This window comes from Scyliorhinus torazame, chromosome 17, assembly GCF_047496885.1.
Source record: "Scyliorhinus torazame isolate Kashiwa2021f chromosome 17, sScyTor2.1, whole genome shotgun sequence".
Taxonomy (NCBI): Eukaryota; Metazoa; Chordata; class Chondrichthyes; order Carcharhiniformes; family Scyliorhinidae; genus Scyliorhinus; species Scyliorhinus torazame.
Window position 1 is genome coordinate 157,805,583 of NC_092723.1, and position 16,740 is coordinate 157,822,322.

Below are 16,740 nucleotides of genomic sequence, written 5' to 3' on the forward strand. Positions count from 1 at the left end.
ACATAGATGTACAAGTTCACATGCAGTGACAATCCTTATGTAAAACCTCCAGCCATGTCATGGTAATTTTCATGATGTGGAGATGCCGGTGTTGGACTGGGGTGAGCACAGTAAGAAGTCTTACAACACCAGGTTAAAGTCCAACAGGTCTGTTTCAAATCACTAGCTTTCGGAGCACTGCTCCTTCTTCAGGTGAATAAAGAAGCGAATTGGAGGGGACTGTATTAGAATCATAGAATCCCTACAGTGCAGGAGACCATTTGGCCCATCGAGCCTGCACCAAACCTCTGAAAGAGCATTCCACCCAAGCCCACCTTCTTGCCATTAACCTAACCTAAACATCCCTGGACGCAAGGGGCAATTTAGCATGGCCAATCCACCTAACATGCACATCCTTTGGACTGTGGGGGGAAACTCAAACACCGGGGAGAAAGTGCAAACTCCACACAGTCACCCGAGGCCAGAATTGAACCCGGGTCCCTGGCACTGTGAGGCAGCAGTGCGAACCACTATTGAATTCCTTCATATTATATTTTTGAATCCCCCATCTCCTCATAAACATAGGAACATCCTTTAGCCCTTATCTGAAGAATGTATTTGAATAAGATGTTTTTGGTAACCCACAAACACTTACACTTTCTGCGAGATTGAGGTGGTGATGCTGATGACTGAGAAGATGGATTGGCGCCGGCCTCCTCCTCCTCTTTGGGCTCAGTTCTGATCTCTGGTTTCTCTTCTTCCTCCATGGGCTCTTGCTTAGTCTCAAGACTCTCATTACTCTCTTCCTTCAACTGTGGACATGAAGACACTTCATCATTCTGCAGGTAGAAGTAAAACAGACATTTTTACATGGCAATAACTATGCAAGCAGTCTCATGTCTGACTGTCAAATGGTCATCACCCAGTTATTGGGATAAGACATTATGTAGTTAATGGGAGGAGTTCGGGGCTGAAGTAGTCAAGTGTTGAGTTGAGTTTAGATCTGTCTGTGATCAGACTAGCAGCTACTGAAAACATGAGACTGTGAACAGAACAGGTGTTTTTTGCCAAATGCTGGCAAGTTAAACAGTACTTGCCACAGGCAAGAATCTGCAAGCTGGGCAGCACGGTGGTGCAGTGGTTAGCACTGCAGTCTTACGGCACCAAGGTCCCAGGTTTGATCCCTGCTCTGGGTCACTGTCTGTGTGGAGTTTGCGCATTCTCCTGTGTTTGCGTTGGTTTCGCCCCCACAACCCAAAGATGAGCAGGGTAGGTGGGGATTGGCCACGCTAAATTGCCCCTTAATTGGAAAAAATGAATTGGGTATTCTAAATTTATAAAAAAAGAAAACCAAAAAAAAATAATCTGCAAGCTGGTTCCTCTCTCTCTCAAAGCAGTTTATCCAAGATATCCCTATACAGCAAATATTCCTGGGTATGCTAAATGCATTTAAAAGTGATTTTTGACCCGAGATGGTTTTTGCTTAATTGAAGACAAAAGATATCAGTTCAAAGTTAAAGTATTTCCTATTATTGTTAAGCATTGCTTAACTGGTTATTAAGCTATTTTCTTGTACAGAGTTAAAGTTTGCTTAGTATTGTGGTAGTAATAGAGTTAGTTTTAATATACCATAACCTTATTTGTACATGGAATCACTCCTGGAGCAAAGTATCTTTTCCTCACAGTCTTACAAATTAAATATAATATTGGGGTTTCTGTCCGGTACCTTAGCAACTGTTGGGGTCTGGTCAGAGATTGTAATATTAGTCTCTAGTAAACATAATTTGGAAGTCGGTAGTCTTGGCATTGATTCTTCAGCATTCACAATAAACAGGTTAATCAGTTCAACAATCTGAATCTGAATGCCAATGAGAATCAATGAGAGTGGGAATCTGAATCAATGAGAGTGGGAATCTGAATCAATGAGAGTGGGAATCTGAATCAATGAGAGTGGGAATCTGAATCAATGAGAGTGGGAATCTGAATCAATCTGAGTGAGAATCTGAATCAATCGGAGTGGGAATCTGAATCAATCTGAGTGGGAATCTGAATCAATCGGAGTGAGAATCTGAATCAATCTGAGTGAGCATCTGAATCAATCTGGGTGGGCATCTGAATCAATCTGGGTGGGCATCTGAATCAATCTGGGTGGGCATCTGAATCAATCTGGGTGGGCATCTGAATCAATCTGGGTGGGCATCTGAATCAATCTGGGTGGGAATCTGAATCAATCTGAGTGGGCATCTGAATCAATCTGAGTGGGAATCTGAATCAATCGGAGTGGGCCTCTGAATCAATCTGAGTGAGAATCTGAATCACTGAGTGCGAATCTGAATCAATCCGAGTGGGAATCTGAATCACTGAGTGGGAATCTGAATCAATCTGAGTGGGAATCTGAATCAATCCGAGTGGGAATCTGAATCAATCGGAGTGAGAATCTGAATCAATCTGGGTGGGAATCTGAATAAATCCGAGTGGGAATCTGAATCAATCTGAGTGAGAATCTGAATCAATCTGAGTGAGAATGTGTATCAATCCGAGTGAGAATCTGAATCAATCGGTGTGAGAATCTGAATCAATCTGAGTGGGAATCTGAATCAATCCGAGTGAGAATCTGAATCAATCGGAGTGAGAATCTGAATCAATCTGTGTGGGAATCTGAATCAATCTGAGTGAGAATGTGTATCAATCCGAGTGAGAATCTGAATCAATCGGAGTGAGAATCTGAATCAATCTGAGTGGGAATCTGAATCAATCTGAGTGAGAATCTGAATCAATCTGAGTGAGAATTTGAATCAATCTGAGTGGGAATCTGAATCAATCTGAGTGAGAATGTGAATCACTGAGTGGGAATCTGAATCAATCTGAGTGAGAATCTGAATCAATCTGCGTGGGAATTTGAATCAATCGGAGTGAGAATTTGAATAAATCGGAGTGAGAATCTGAATCAATCGGAGTGGGAATCTGAATCAATCTGAGTGGGAATTTGAATCAATCGGAGTGAGAATTTGAATCAATCGGAGTGAGAATCTGAATCAATCGGACTGGGCATCTGAATCAATCTGTGTGGTAATCTGAATCAATCTGAGTGAGAATCGGAATCAATCTGGGTGGGAATCTGAATCAATCCGAGTGGGAATCTGAATCAATCTGAGTGAGAATCTGAATCAATCTGAGTGAGAATCGGAATCAATCTGGGTGGGAATCTGAATAAATCCGAGTGGGAATCTGAATCAATCTGAGTGAGAATCTGAATCAATCGGAGTGAGAATCTGAATCAATCTGAGTGAGAATCTGAATCAATCCGCGTGAGAATCTGAATCAATCTGAGTGAGAATGTGAATCACTGAGTGGGAATCTGAATCAATCCGAGTGAGAGTCTGAATCAATCGGAGTGAGAATCTGAATCAATCTGGGTGGGCATCTGAATCAATCTGGGTGGGCATCTGAATCAATCTGGGTGGGCATCTGAATCAATCTGGGTGGGAATCTGAATCAATCTGAGTGAGAATGTGAATCACTGAGTGGGAATCTGAATCAATGTGTGTGGGAATCTGAATCAATCTGAGTGGGAATCTGAATCAATCTGAGTGAGAATCTGAATCAATCTGAGTGGGAATCTGAATCAATCTGTGTGGGAATCTGAATCAATCGGAGTGAGAATCTGAATCAATCTGGGTGGGCATCTGAATCAATGAGTGAGAATCTGAATCAATCTGAGTGGGAATCTGAATCAATCTGAGTGAGAATCTGAATCAATCCGAGTGAGAATCTGAATCAATCTGAGTGTGAATCTGAATCAATCTGTGTGGGAATCTGAATCAATCTGAGTGGGCATCTGAATCAATCTGGGTGGGAATCTGAATCAATCTGGGTGGGAATCTGAATCAATCTGGGTGGGAATCTGAATCAATCGGAGTGAGAATCTGAATCAATCTGAGTGGGAATCTGAATCAATCTGAGTGAGAATCTGAATCAATCTGAGTGGGAATCTGAATCACTGAGTGGGAATCTGAATCAATCTGAGTGGGAATCTGAATCAATCCGAGTGAGAATCTGAATCAATCTGAGTGAGAATGTGAATCACTGAGTGGGAATCTGAATCAATCTGAGTGGGAATCTGAATCAATCTGAGTGGGAATCTGAATCAATCTGAGTGGGAATCTGAATCAATCTGAGTGAGAATGTGAATCACTGAGTGGGAATCTGAATCAATCTGTGTGGGAATCTGAATCAATCTGAGTGGGCATCTGAATCAATCTGGGTGGGAATCTGAATCAATCTGGGTGGGAATCTGAATCAATCTGGGTGGGAATCTGAATCAATCTGGGTGGGAATCTGAATCAATCGGACTGGGCATCTGAATCAATCTGAGTGAGAATCTGAATCAATCTGGGTGGGAATCTGAATCAATCTGAGTGGGAATCTGAATCAATCTGAGTGAGAATGTGAATCACTGAGTGGGAATCTGAATCAATCTGAGTGGGAATCTGAATCAATCTGTGTGGGAATCTGAATCAATCTGGGTGGGAATCTGAATCAATCTGAGTGGGCATCTGAATCAATCTGGGTGGGAATCTGAATCAATCTGAGTGGGAATCTGAATCAATCTGAGTGGGAATCTGAATCAATCTGAGTGGGAATCTGAATGAGAATCTGAATCAATCTGGGTGGGAATCTGAATCAATCCGAGTGAGAATCTGAATCAATCGGAGTGAGAATCTGAATCAATCTGGGTGAGAATCTGAATCAATCTGGGTGGGAATCTGAATCAATCCGAGTGAGAATCTGAATCAATCGGAGTGAGAATCTGAATCACTGAGTGGGAACCTGAATCAATCTGTGAGGGAATCTGAATCAATCCGAGTGAGAATCTGAATCAATCTGTGTGGGAATCTGAATCAATCTGTGTGAGAATCTGAATCAATCTGAGTGAGAATCTGAATCAATCTGTGTGGGAATCTGAATCAATCCGAGTGAGAATCTGAATCAATCTGTGTGGGAATCTGAATCAATCTGTGTGAGAATCTGAATCAATCGGAGTGAGAATCTGAATCAATCTGAGTGAGAATCTGAATCAATCCGAGTGAGAATCTGAATCAATCTGAGTGAGAATCTGAATCACTGAGTGGGAATCTGAATCAATCGGACTGGGCATCTGAATCAATCTGTGTGGGAATCTGAATCAATCTGAGTGGGAATCTGAATCAATCTGTGTGGGAATCTGAATCAATCTGGGTGGGAATCTGAATCAATCTGAGTGGGCATCTGAATCAATCTGGGTGGGAATCTGAATCAATCCGAGTGAGAATCTGAATCACTGAGTGGGAATCTGAATCAACCGGACTAGGCATCTGAATCAATCGGAGTGAGAATCTGAATTAATCTGGGTGGGAATCTGAATCAATCTGAGTGGGAACCTGAATCACTGAGTGGGAATCTGAATCAATCTGAGTGAGAATCTGAATCAATCTGCGTGGGAATCTGAATCAATCTGAGTGAGAATCTGAATCAATCGGAGTGAGAATCTGAATCAATCTGAGTGAGAATCTGAATCAATCCGAGTGAGAATCTGAATCTATCTGAGTGAGAATCTGAATCACTGAGTGGGAATCTGAATCAATCGGACTGGGCATCTGAATCAATCTGTGTGGGAATCTGAATCAATCTGAGTGGGCATCTGAATCAATCTGGGTGGGCATCTGAATCAATCTGGGTGGGAATCTGAATCAATCTGGGTGGGAATCTGAATCAATCTGAGTGGGCATCTGAATCAATCTGGGTGGGAATCTGAATCAATCTGAGTGGGAATCTGAATCAATCTGAGTGGGAATCAGAATAAATCTGGGCGGGCATCTGAATCAGTCTGGGAGGGCATCTGAATCAATCTGGGTGGGAACCTGAATCAATCTGGGTGGGAATCTGAATCAATCTGGGTGGGAATCTGAATCAATCTGAGTGGGCATCTGAATCAATCTGAGTGGGAATCTGAATCAATCTGGGTGGGAATCTGAATCAATGAGTGAGAATCTGAATCACAGTGGGAATCTGAATCAATCTGAGTGAGAATCTGAATCAATCTGCGTGGGAATCTGAATCAATCTGTGTGGGAATCTGAATCAATCTGAGTGAGAATCTGAATCACAGTGGGAATCTGAATCAATCTGAGTGAGAATCTGAATCAATCTGCGTGGGAATCTGAATCAATCTGTGTGGGAATCTGAATCAATCTGAGTGGGCATCTGAATCAATCTGGGAGGGAATCTGAATCAATCTGGGTGGGAACCTGAATCAATCTGAGTGGGAATCTGAATCAATCTGAGTGGGAATCTGAATCAATCTGAGTGAGAATCTGAATCAATCTGCGTGGGAATCTGAATCAATCTGAGTGGGAATCTGAATCAATCGGAGTGGGAATCTGAATCAATCCGAGTGAGAATCTGAATCAATTGGAGTGAGAATCTGAATCGATCTGTGTGGGAATCTGAATCAATCTGAGTGAGAATGTGAATCAATCCGAGTGAGAATCTGAATCACTGAGTGGGAATCTGAATCAACCGGACTAGGCATCTGAATCAATCGGAGTGAGAATCAGAATCAATCTGGGTGGGAATCTGAATCAATCTGAGTGGGAATCTGAATCAATCTGAGTGGGAATGTGAATCACTGAGTGGGAATCTGAATCAATCTGAGTGAGAATCTGAATCAATCTGCGTGGGAATCTGAATCAATCTGAGTGGGAATCTGAATCAATCTGTGTGAGAATCTGAATCAATCGGAGTGAGAATCTGAATCAATCTGAGTGAGAATCTGAATCAATCCGAGTGAGAATCTGAATCAATCTGAGTGAGAATCTGAATCACTGAGTGGGAATCTGAATCAATCGGACTGGGCATCTGAATCAATCTGTGTGGGAATCTGAATCAATCTGAGTGGGAATCTGAATCAATCTGTGTGGGAATCTGAATCAATCTGGGTGGGAATCTGAATCAATCTGAGTGGGCATCTGAATCAATCTGGGTGGGAATCTGAATCAATCTGAGTGGGAATCTGAATCAATCTGAGTGGGAATCTGAATCAATCTGAGTGGGAATCTGAATCAATCTGGGTGGGCATCTGAATCAATCTGGGAGGGAATCTGAATCAATCTGGGTGGGAACCTGAATCAATCTGAGTGGGAATCTGAATCAATCTGAGTGGGAATCTGAATCAATCTGAGTGAGAATGTGAATCACTGAGTGGGAATCTGAATCAATCTGCGTGGGAATCTGAATCAATCTGTGTGGGAATCTGAATCAATCTGAGTGGGAATCTGAATATATCTGAGTGGGCATCTGAATCAATCTGAGTGAGAATCTGAATCAATCTGGGTGGGAATCTGAATCAATCTGAGTGAGAATCTGAATCACAGTGGGAATCTGAATCAATCTGAGTGAGAATCTGAATCAATCTGCGTGGGAATCTGAATCAATCTGTGTGGGAATCTGAATCAATCTGAGTGGGAATCTGAATCAATCTGGGTGGGAATCTGAATAAATCTGAGTGGGCACCTGAATCAATCTGAGTGGGCATCTGAATCAATTTGAGTGGGCATCTGAATCAATCTGAATGTGAATCTAAGTCAATGTTTTAAAGTGAATTTAAAGTACCTGATTCATTTTTTTTCCAATTAAGGGGCAATTTAGCATGGCCAATCCACCTGCCCTGCACATCTTTGGGCTGTGGGGGTGAGACCCACACAGACACGGCGAGAATGTGCAAACTCCACATGGACAGTGACCCGGGGCCAGGATCGAACTCGGGTCCTTGGTGCTGTGAGGAAACAGTGCTTGCCACTGCGCCACCGTGCCCATCCCATATCTGAATCAATCTTTTTAAAAAACTTATTTTTAAATTTGCCTCCTTTTCCACATTTTCATCAAAACAATAACTGATTACAATAACAATCCCCCAACCAGCATCCCCTTCAACATATAAACCCAAACATCAACCATACATTCCAAATACAACAAAACAAAAAGACCAAAAGGGAATCAATGGGCATTTCATCCACAGTAAACAACATACTCAACCCCCCCACCAATAGTCCGCCCCGCAATGTTCAATGGCATCCAATTCTTGAAAGTGCAAGATAAACAATGCCTGTGAATTGTAGAACCCTTCCCCTCAGCTCAAACTTCACCTTCTCGGGAGTCAAAAATTTCAGCAGTTCCTCCCGCTATGCCGAGGCACAGGGCGGAGAAGCTGACCTCCACCCCATATCTGAATCAATCTGAATGGGAATCTAAATTAATCGGAATGAAAATCTGAACCAATATGAATGAGAATTTGAAACAATCTGAATGAGAATCTGAACCAATCTGAATGAGAATCTGAACCAATCTGAATGAGAATCTGAAACAATATGAATGTGAATTTGAATTAATCTGAATGAGAATCTGAATTGCATTTTCCAAGCCAATTGGGAATCAATTTCTTAAACAGCTTCTCAAACTTCAATTCCAGCTGCTCTTTGGCCAGAGTCCTTTCCTACAGTTATTATTTATCCTTACCAAACTCCACTTTGGGCCAGTGAGGTAACTTGAACATTAGGGTCTTTAAACCCTTCCAGTGCTCTACTGCAGACTACCTCAGTGATCTTCTCCATCTCTATCCCAATCTATACCCTGCATTTCTCTAACTCCAAAAACTGTTCCCTCAGACAGGTGGGGGACCATTCCAAAGCCATTCAAACCAGAGAAAATAAATCCACTAATGGTAGAATACTACTGCACACATGCAAGACAATGCAACTGAAAGGTGGTCAAATGTCAATACACTATATTGGTAGCCCACATTGCATGTACTGTCCTCTTTAGTGCCTGTAAGATTTCTAGATATGGCAGTAAGGATTCTTTAGGTCAACTGTAAATAGTTCCCACATTGCACTGCCTTTCTGAACAAACGTTAATACCCAAAAATGATTAAGTTGACTTGGGAAAATGTCCAACTAGTTTTCAACTACCATAATTTCATCAACTAACTAATGGTTAAAGTTATATCTACTACAACACTTGAAAAGGTTAAGGTGACATCTGCTAGTCTTCGTACCTCAGTTTTGTCTTCTGTCTGTGTTTCTGGTACCTCTGATTCCATTTCTTCCACTCTGACCTCTGGTTTGGTTTCAGACAGTGGTGCTTCGGTTATGAGTGGCTGTGAGTTTGTGTCTGTACTAGCCACAGAGGTCGGGGTAGCTACTTTACCATCTGCGCTTGCTGCAGAGTGAGAGAGCTTTAAAATTTGGGAGAAAAATAAAAATATTTAACTGTAAAAAAACTATGAATTACAAGAGCAGCTGTGAAAATAACCTACAACTCACTTGTGTAACAAAGCTGGTGAATGAGTGCAACACATCATAGTTAATAATTACTTATAGTCTACCATTTACAGCACACAAATAAAAGGAGGCAACATTGAATTTTAAATATAAATTAAATTGTGTAGATGCTTGGCATCTAATTGTACTGCAGAGAATATAAAAATGCCCATGTTTCATAATCTATTGAACATCTTGGCATAATTACTAATTGGTTTTATATCTAATCCTTTTGCATACAGGACACATCTTTTAGAAAGTTATCATTAGGAGTGACAACAGGTATATCAATGGCTCAAGAAGTGGTTGGGAAAGCGGGGTTTATATTGGTCCAATATTATTCAATCAAAAAAAATGTCTTTTACCCGACAGCTTCCTAAAAGGCAGGCAACTATTTCTACTCTTGGCATAAAAGATTAACTTAATCTTTTATGCTCCTCAGGTGGAAGAGGTCAGAGCTTGGCCACCTACAGCCAACAAACATACATATCATAAAAAGCAGAACCGTGTTCCTACTGCTTTGCCTCACTTCAGAAAATCACTTCAGGAAGTTTAAATTTCAGATCACCAGTCCGACAATTTCCAACCCATGGGCACACCCGATCATACTGATAGTATAAATGAATTAGCAGTCTCATCATGTGGGTTCATATTCATAGGAACAAAGTTACAACTAGCCAGTCTCTCAGTAAAATATAAAGTGCCTTGATAGCACCCTCGGCTGAGTGCAACTTTAAAAAAAAAATAACTCAATCATATGTCTTTCATATATTTGATTAGACATGGGAAACGAGGGGCATTTCCAGATCAGCCAAAACTTCAGCGTTCAACGTGCAATATTCATAAATGTTATCAGAAATATGGAGAAGTTACTGGGGAAACACTGCGATTAAATATTAACAGGGTGAAAGAAAAATAAGTTGATTCAACAACTTTCAGAGGCTACAACTCTTGTACTTCTATTTCTCAAACAAAACCATTTTTGTTTCTAATGTTACTTACAGGAGTGGCAGGCTGTGGTGGTCCAGTGGCTTGCTGCATTGGTTGTGGTGTTGGTATCGACTGCTGCGACTGTACTGGAGTTGGAGGCCTTGTTGGAGTTTGGGTCCGAGGCGGAGTCTGATTCGGGGTTGTGCTCCGCACTGGAGTTGGTGTTGAGGCTCGACCAGAGGAGGAAGCTGGAGTGGAGGCCTGAGACTGGGAAGTTGTTGGCTGAGGAGAACTCATGCTGGATAAGGTTGGATGCTGAATAGATGGTAAATTTCCAGCAGCAGTAGCGACAACAGGGGCAGAGACGGAAGCAGGAGAAGGGGTTTGCCGGAGAGTTGGCTGGGAAACCGGCGGACAATGCATCTGAGCATTGGGTAGTCCTATCATGCTTACAGAATTGTTCAAAGGAAGTGAAATGCCAGGTGCCTGAGTCTGCTCCAAAGAAAAAGCACAAGACAACTCACTAAGCCATTAAGATCTTGGATTTGCTGTCACTTTACATATTTATGGTCATAGCTGAGAGAAGTTTAAAATAGTTCAATTAACTATGTTTTAAATGGCAGAGGTATAAAAAATGTACAAGGCACAATAACGCAGTCAGGATACTTCATAATAGCAATAGTTGAGCACCAGCATGTTGACTAAAACACTTATTCTACAGCTCTTAGCGTTCAAGCCATTTTAGGCAGCTCATTCAACAATGAATTCAGAGTATCCAAACAAAATACTTCTGCAAGTCATATTGGATACTGACACTCTTGATTTTGGATGCACATTTCATGCTATATGGAACAGGCAACTTTAGCAACTATATCACCATCTTTTAAAACTTCAAATAAATTAACCCTGGTAGAACAGATCCAATTTCTGGTCACTATTGCCAATTTAATCCTGCCCATCTTTTAGATGTTGTATATTTTCAAAATTTAAAAATTTTGAGCTCACAAATTAAAGAAAACTGGAAAATATAAGGGTTTCATCCAAACATGAATATTTGTCAGAGTTGGAACATACTAAGAAGCAGACCAAACAGTCTGCTCAACTTTACATATCTTGTATTTTATCTACCCTCTGACGCTTCAACTTCCGTTACAGTGAATGAGTCGATGACAGCCAAGGACGGGGGAAGGAACAAGAGAAAGTAATGGCTCGGAGCCAGCAAACCATATTAGAATCCTTCAAAGGCAAAATATCGCAGATGCCTGAACTATTCAGCAGGTCTGCATATTAGAATCCTACAAAAGCAAAATATCACAGATGCTTGAACTATTCAGCAGGTCTGGCAACATCTACGGAGAAAGTAATAGAGTTAATCTTTCAGGTCAATGGCTGTTCTTCAAAAAATTTCTGATGAAAAGTGACCGACCTGAAAAGTTAACTCCGTATCTCTCCATAGATACTCCCAGATCTGCTGAGTATTTCACATATAAATATACCTTGTTCAAACATTTACCTTGTCCTGACTCAATTACTCAGTTGCAACATTCCAGCACTTTTTGCATTCAAAGCACCAAATGAGGGCAAAACTAACTTCTAGAAGCATTCTGTCAAAACCTTAAGGAACAGCAACTCAAAACACACCGTATTTCACTTGAATAAGGCTTCAGTACCAGTGGCTTGAGGTTGGCATACATACGTAGCTAGAAATTAGTCCACTAATTTGCCTAATTAGGAGCATTTATTTATTTTTTATAAATTTAGAGTACCCAATTATCTTTTCCAATTATGGGGCAATTTAGTATGGCCACCTAATCTGCACATCTTTGGCTTGTGGGGGTGAAACCCATGTAGACATGGGGAGAATGTGTAAACTCCACACATAGTGACCCAGGGCCGGGATTGAACCCGGGTCTTCAGCGTCATAGGCAGCAGTGCTAACCACTGCGTCACCCGATTAGGAGCATTTAAAACCAATCAGAGGTTTCCCTGTCCCTTTCAAAATCATGGTTCCTTCTACAAAAATTTAAAAATCTGACACAATAATGCAACTTTAAATGCACTGTATTTATTTGTGAGCACAGTACGAAGTCTTACGACACCAGGTTAAAGTCCAACAGGTTTGTTTCGATGTCACTAGCTTTCGGAGCGCTGCTCCTTCCTCAGGTGAAGTGAGTTTGCAAGTTACTATTTGTGAGTGCAAGTTATGACACAAGAAAACCTAAGGAAATTACACTTACTGCCATTCCCTCAGGTCACAAAAACATTAATGCATTAAGCGTACCTGATTCATTCCAGGCTGGTTTGTAGTTTGAGATATGCCCACGTTATTCACATTCATTCCACCAGAGGCTGCAGAGAACTGGTTCTGATTCAGAAATTGGTTCTGGGAGGGAGGCTGACCAATGTTGTTGGTATGCACTCCCAGTATGCCCTGGGGCTGTGGCAATCGGGAAGGTGGCATTCCCAGCTGGAAGAAATTAAACAGTGTTACAATTCATACTAGAAAATAAGAAACAACTGACATAAAACTTGCATTTATATAGCATCTCTGACATAGTAGAACTGGATATTTTACTCCCCACTCCCGAGATGTAAGAGATATAGGTTAGAGGAGGGGATTAGTACTCAATAATGAACAATGCCAACTTATACCACTAATACCTTCTCCAAAATGCAGCATTTCTATTAGGAAAGTAACAATTTAACAGAACAGAAGTTAGATAATTATAATAAATTCTATTAGGATGGGAATTTTAATTAGAGACATTTGGGGTGTAGACAACAAAGATCAGTGGGGACAGAGATGATGAACAGGTGGAGCAGTGTATGGCAGATATAAGCAGCAAAGTTTGGATGAGCTAAAAAATGGGGTGGATAATGAGAGGTCAGCCAGGACAGCGATAGAGCAATCAAGTCTGGTGGTCACAATACCATGAAAGGTAGTGCCGGTGGCAAATGGGCTAAGGTAGAGAGGAAGAGTCTAGTGGAAGAATGGACAAATTGGAAACACCGTCTCCTGGTTTCAATTATTTTCTCTCCCTCAACAAACACTTAAAAAATAAAGACTGATCACGCTCCTCACAACTATTTTTTAATTCACTGATGGTTTAGCAGGGTGTTACATCTTCCTGTACATCAATATATTTAGAAATGTTTTAATGTGAAAGTGGCAAACAAGTTACCTTTCATTGATAAATTTAAACATGGAGATTGAACCTTGCAAGCTATAATGTTAGCACACATTACAAGAGAAGGACACAACCAAGATTTAAATATTGAAGGAACTTGGATGCAGGGATTGGTACTGGTTTGGAATACCCAAACAATGTGCAGAGGATGCTATGCAGAAAGACAAGATAGCCATGAATCTTAAATCCATATATTAGGTGCCAGGCTTCTTTGATTACTATTATGCTGGAGCATTTTACAATTTCTGAAACGTTGAGCTTCACTTCCACTGGGCAATGTGTCTTGTAAATTTGGGAGACATATTGCATAATCAAGATCTGCAGTCTTTTCCTCATTAGTAAATATGTTTGAGGTAATGGTGATTTTCTAGTCTCATGGGCAATGGAATTGCTGAACAGAAAAGTAATTACCGTTGGAATAGATCCCATGGTGCTCATCTGTACTGTATGGTTCATGGGAGGTGTTCCACGTGGTCCCATGGGCCCCTGAGGCATTTGCACATTCCCCAATGACATGGAACCAAACTGGCTCATACCTGAAAGAACAAACACATCTTTCTCGTTAGCTAAAATGGAGCTGTACTAATTTAATTTTCAATTTCCCATCAATGGATTGTGGAGCAAGGTGGGAGGTGCTTTGATGCTATGCACACAGCACCAGATTAACGCATTCCATGTCACACCAAATTCAGAATTCTGGTTCATTCCACTAGCTTCCTCAGTGAACAACTTTTCCCCTCCCAATTGGCCATGGTATCTGTGGCTCCAGGGACTGTTTGGTACTGCACTCAAATGCACATGCACATTACCTAGTGTGTGTGATCCTTGCTGATGGTCAATGATAATTCACTTCTCTCTAGCACAGCCCATCTGCCACTGGTACCATCCTTCATGTCCAGGTGTGCTTATTCCAATATTCTTTTAGCTGGCATCTTATGACCTACCCGTTATAAGCTTCTGTGCATCCAAAGCTTTTCTGCTAATATCCTCTCCCACACTGCTCCACTTGTCTAATAAGCCTGGCCTCACTGATCTACATTGTCTGCTGCTCACCAAATTCAGAATTCTCATCTTTGCTAAATCTTTTTTTGCTTAAATAAAATCCTATTTATTTCATGACAGTACTTTTTAAAAATAAGATTCTTGGAAACATCAACTGGTAGGGCAATTGAATGTGGATCTGTGCTTCCCATAGTTAATATGAAATAAACAATGATGTCTGTGCTGTGGTTGTACAGTTCACTGAAATGCCAACAGAATTTGCTATGTTGTGTTTGTTCCATTTCAAGGAACTTGACAGCTAATGAAGTACTTATTTATTTATTTAATTTTAAATTTTTTTTTTTAAATTTAGAGTACCCAATTATTTTTTTCCAATTAAGGGGCAATTTAGCATGGCCAATCCACCTATCCTGCACATCTTTTGGGTTGTGGGGGTGAAACCCACGCAGACACGGGGAAATGAAGTACTTATTGAAGTGTAGCAATTTTTGTAATCCTAGAATCCCTACAGTGCAGGAGGCAGCCAGTCGGCCCATCGAGACTGAACCGACCCTCTGAAAGAGCACCCCACCCACACCACCTAACCGTTGGACACTAAGGGGTAATTAAACATGTCCAATCCACCCAACCTGCACATCCTTAGACTGTGGAGGAAACCAGAGCACCTGGAGGAAACCCACGCAGACACAGGGAAAATGTGAAAACTCGACACACCCACCTAAGGCCATGATGTGGAGATGCCGGCGTTGGACTGGGGTGAGCACAGTAAGAAGTCTTACAACACCAGGTTAAAGTCCAACAGGTTTGTTTCGATGTCACTAGCTTTCGGAGCGCTGCTCCTTCCTCAGGTGAATGAAGAGGTATGTTCCTAAGGCCAGAATAGAACAAGGGTCCCTGGCGCTGTGAGACAGCAGAGCTAACCACTGTGCCACCGTGCAGCAGCTAATTTGTGCACTGCAAGCTTCCACACACAGCAATGTGATCGTGACCACATAATCGTTTTTTGTGATGTTGTTTGAGGAAGAAATATTGACCAGGACATTTTATATATATATATATATATATATATATATATATGTATGAAAATATAGGAGCTGGATGGCCTTTCGACTCCCTGAGCCTGCTCAGCCATTTAAAAAAAATTACTGAAAACGTTTTAATTAGAAAACTTCAAGTCATGACGTAAAAAGAACACAATCAACACATCTAATTCAACCCGCCCCCCACTTTGAACTAAAAAAAACCTGAACAACTGAGTGATTAATTCTTTAAAAAAAAGAATGGCTGACATCTTCGGTAGAAGCCTTCTACCGACCCCCTAACTGTGTACTTGACCGTCTCCAAACGTAGAAATTCCATGAGGTCAACCAACTAGGCTGAGGCACTGTGCGGAATAGGAGACCTCCACCCAAACAGAACATGCCTCCGGGTTAATAACGAGGCAAAGGGCGAGGAGAAGAGCCCCGATTCCATCCACAAATTTCTTTCTTCAACTTTCCCTAATGTGCACCGATAAGGTGGGAATTTAAACGAAAGTACCCACAGAAACTTGGTGGAAAGGGATAAAAATTCAGTACCCTGGCAGGAGCCACCTCGTGTGTGTCTTCCCTCTAAATACCGCCACCGGAAGTCCCTGCTCAGCACTTTAATAAGATCATGGCTGATCGAATTGTGGCCTCAACTACTTTCCTGACTACTCCCTGTGCCTTTTACTCCCTAGTTAGTCAAGAATCTATCTAACTCTGTCTTAAAAATGTAGAATGACCCTGCCTCCGTCCCTCTCTGTGCAAGGGTATTCAAAAGATTCCTGACCTTCTGAGAGAAACAAATTCTTCATATCTCTGTCTTAAATAGGGGATCCCTTGTTTTCAAACTGTGTCCCCTAGTTTTAAGTCTCTCCCACAAGGGGAAATATTCTTTCAGCATTCACCCCATCAAATCCCTTCAGGATTTTATAAGTTTCAATAAGATCATCTTAGTCTTCAAAACCCCAATGGATACAGGCCAGCCTTTCCTCAAAGGATCATCCCTGCACCCCTGTAATGAGTCGTGTAAACCTTCTCTGAGCTGCTTCTAATGCAATTGTGTTCTTTCTTAAATAAGAGACCAAAAACATTACATTTTTTTTTAAAAAATCATTCACGGGATGTGGGCATCGCTGGCTAGGCCAGCATTTACTGCACATCCCTAGATGGAGGTGATAGTGAGCTGCCTTCTTGAACAGCTGCAGTCCTCGAGGTGTAGACACACCGACAGTGCTGCTAGAGAGGGAATTCCAGGATTTTG

General features: G+C 41.4%; 1 protein-coding gene across 15 annotated transcripts in view; it reads right to left on the reverse strand.

Annotated features, from left to right (window-relative positions):
• Window positions 1-16,740, reverse strand: part of crebbpb (CREB binding protein b) — a 279,436-nt gene that overhangs the window by 101,610 nt on the left and 161,086 nt on the right. For 9 of the 15 annotated variants that reach the window (XM_072481408.1, XM_072481399.1, XM_072481406.1 and 6 more), the window contains 5 exons: window positions 13,864-13,988; window positions 12,546-12,731; window positions 10,337-10,759; window positions 9,070-9,249; window positions 635-818 (listed from right to left, as the gene is read on the reverse strand). In XM_072481408.1, the coding sequence (XP_072337509.1) occupies window positions 635-818; window positions 9,070-9,249; window positions 10,337-10,759; window positions 12,546-12,731; window positions 13,864-13,988 (1,098 nt within the window). The remainder of the gene's footprint in view (window positions 1-634; window positions 819-9,069; window positions 9,250-10,336; window positions 10,760-12,545; window positions 12,732-13,863; window positions 13,989-16,740) is intronic. The other 6 variants (XM_072481400.1, XM_072481412.1, XM_072481409.1 and 3 more) reach the window with 2 other exon arrangements.